Below are 2,560 nucleotides of genomic sequence, written 5' to 3'. Positions count from 1 at the left end.
GCACGTTTGGGATTATGGTGATTCTGAGCACGAAAAAGAAGATGAGGATGATTCCAAGTTGAACGACGCAGAGAAGTGTCAGTTGGACATTGTGGAAGAACATGGGGATAAAAAAGATTGAGACGTTTGAGAACTGCACGGCGCAGAGCGGAGGTTCTGGGAGGAAATAAGCATGTACCGGTGTATCAGAATAGAAACGAACAGTACTTCGTGGTTGTAATGCCGTAACCTTGCCATGTTTAAGCTCGGCTGAGTGTCTGGATCTATAAAAAATTCCTTGAATCTTGACCCAACATTTTCAGAGAGCGGCAGTCCTCGGAAGCGCCGTGGCAACAGTATTCATTAGATCAAGTGATCTTTGACCAGAAGACTTGGAACTATACATGTCAACAATGAATACGATGTTCCTGATTTCTGTAGTATTTCTTGTGAACACGTGCCAAAGTGGTGGTCCTTTTCCTCCCTGTGGAAATAGAAGGAAGAGGGAATAGGGGCTTCATCTCCTTAATAATTTTGGCACTTCGCCCACCCCACTGGAATGAATGCAATCCGCCATGCGCCATAACATCAGACTGTCGATATATGATTGGATAGAAATATGAGGAGGCTTATCTTTTGGAATCGGGTCTGCGGCGTGAGTTGTCGACTGCGCCACCATTGCCGCATTCTGTAGCTTCAGCCTCCACGATCCTCGGGGGCTCAACTGTTTGTTTTATGTCAATACCAACGTTATAGTAAGTATAACTTGTCATCTTCCTCAGACCTTTGTTCTTGGCGTCTACACCTGATATAATAATATTCCGACTTTCCTTTGACACCAAACGACAGCTTTTCTTTCATACACATTCCTTCAGCCTCACAGACCTTAACTTCCAAACACCAGACAAGTAACAAGACTTAGAAATCAGTAAAAAGAGCAGAAGCAATATGTCGTCGTCACAAAACAACCCAGCCTTCTCACCTCAGGAAAATCGCAGTCCTTGGGAACGCCCCCAACTGGCGACCGAAGTCCCGCCTCCCACCTACCAAAAGCAAGACGGATACGGCGAGACGTCCAACTACCATGCGCAGCCGCGATATACACCACAGGGCCCCGTGGCACAGCCGCAGGTCGTGTACGTAGACAGGAACAGGAGACAGCAGAGGGAGACCGATGTGGCGGTTGGATGCTGTGCGGGGTGTGCGGCGGGGCTTTGCTGTTGTGGGTGTACGGTGATGTGATGTGAATGGCACTGGAGGCGACACTGGGGGAGGCCATGAACATGGTTTTGGGCATCGTGAGTGCGTAATTTTGGACTTGCAGTGGGAGCGTCACTGCGAAATTTGCGCGTGGAGTTACGGAGTAGTGCGGTATTTTGAAAAGGGCTTAGGGGCGTTTGGGTTAGTCGGTCGGGAAGGGCTTTGGGCCTTATGATATCTAGCAGTGCTTCCATACCGGAACAGAATGCATCTAGGGAATGGAATTTCTGGCAGGCAGGGAGAGGTGAACGAAAAGCATCGGAGAGATGGCGTTGGGTTTTGATCCACTATGAGAACTGCAAGAGCCATGACAGGCAAAACAAAGATCGGAATTTGGCCAATAGCTTTATCTTAATATCTCCCGCTAGCTTCTGAAAATTTGGCGGTTTTGCCTCGAGCAAGATTATTGAGGTTTCGAGCGATGTGAGGAAACTCAAAGACATTCTATTGTTCATTCCTCACTAAGACGGCTTCCGCTTCAGCATAAATTCCTTGGAATTTGTTTTCTTGTCTGCTGCCTTTTCTCTACTATCTTCTTGATTATAATCATAAGAAAGTCAGTAAGGCGCTTTTGCTCATGAATCTCATCAATGATGATATGTGAAAGTCGATCCATCACCTCATCAGGTTGATGTTGGGGTAGTTTGATAAGAATTCCTGTCGTGCAGTATGTAATGCTACCGTCGTCATTTGGTGGCTTAAAATCCCGTTTGATGTGGCAGCCGACAGCCTTTTGAAGGGGCTTGTTGCGTTTGACAGCAACACGTTTGGCTACAGAGGTCGCAGCGATGTGTCGAGGCTGTGTATAAAGGATGTTTGCATTCGACCTAACCCCTCGGCGGATTGCATCCTCATGAAGGATTTGAGGAACTTGAGTAGTCTTGCCACTTCCAGTGGCTCCAATGATGATGCTGTAAACATTGTGGTCAATAAGGTCCAGTATTTGGTTATGGTATTGATTCATCGAAAAAGTGGTCTTCAGGTGCCTGAGAGTGGCCTGCGAGTCGTTATTTGGAAAAGCTTCGAAGTTGTCTTTCAGAACCTTGTTACGTTTTTCCGCAGAGTCTAGAGACAGCACACGACGGGAACGGAAACTGCGTGTCATTAACTCCTCTTCATCGAATTCCGGATCATCATTCATACTCCTCTTCTGTGAAAGATGATCAGATGTTGAAACCATTGTTGATCAGATCTCAGGTCTATCAATCTAAGGTATACTCCTTACTGGCTCGAGAACGTGGCCAGGGCTTGAATTTTCCATCTTATCTTGAGTGGTAAGCTCTCTATCTACCTTTAGAGGCTGTAAATCGAAGGAGTGTTC

General features: G+C 46.7%; 1 protein-coding gene across 1 annotated transcript; it reads left to right on the top strand.

Annotated features, from left to right (window-relative positions):
• Positions 1-927: 927 nt before the first annotated feature.
• Positions 928-1,289, top strand: LHYA1_G003144 (uncharacterized protein; the record flags this gene model as incomplete). Its single annotated transcript, XM_031148118.1, has 2 exons — positions 928-1,115; positions 1,283-1,289. The coding sequence occupies 2 exons, from the start codon at positions 928-930 to the stop codon at positions 1,287-1,289; spliced, it is 195 nt and encodes a 64-aa protein (XP_031005878.1).
• Between the last annotated feature and the right edge of the window lie 1,271 nt (positions 1,290-2,560).

The sequence above is a fragment of the Lachnellula hyalina genome, assembly GCF_007821495.1.
Source record: "Lachnellula hyalina strain CBS 185.66 chromosome Unknown contig00055, whole genome shotgun sequence".
Classification (NCBI taxonomy): Eukaryota; Fungi; Ascomycota; class Leotiomycetes; order Helotiales; family Lachnaceae; genus Lachnellula; species Lachnellula hyalina.
The sequence above is the reverse complement of the archived record's forward strand: the minus strand, read 5'-3'. Positions and strand labels throughout refer to the sequence as shown.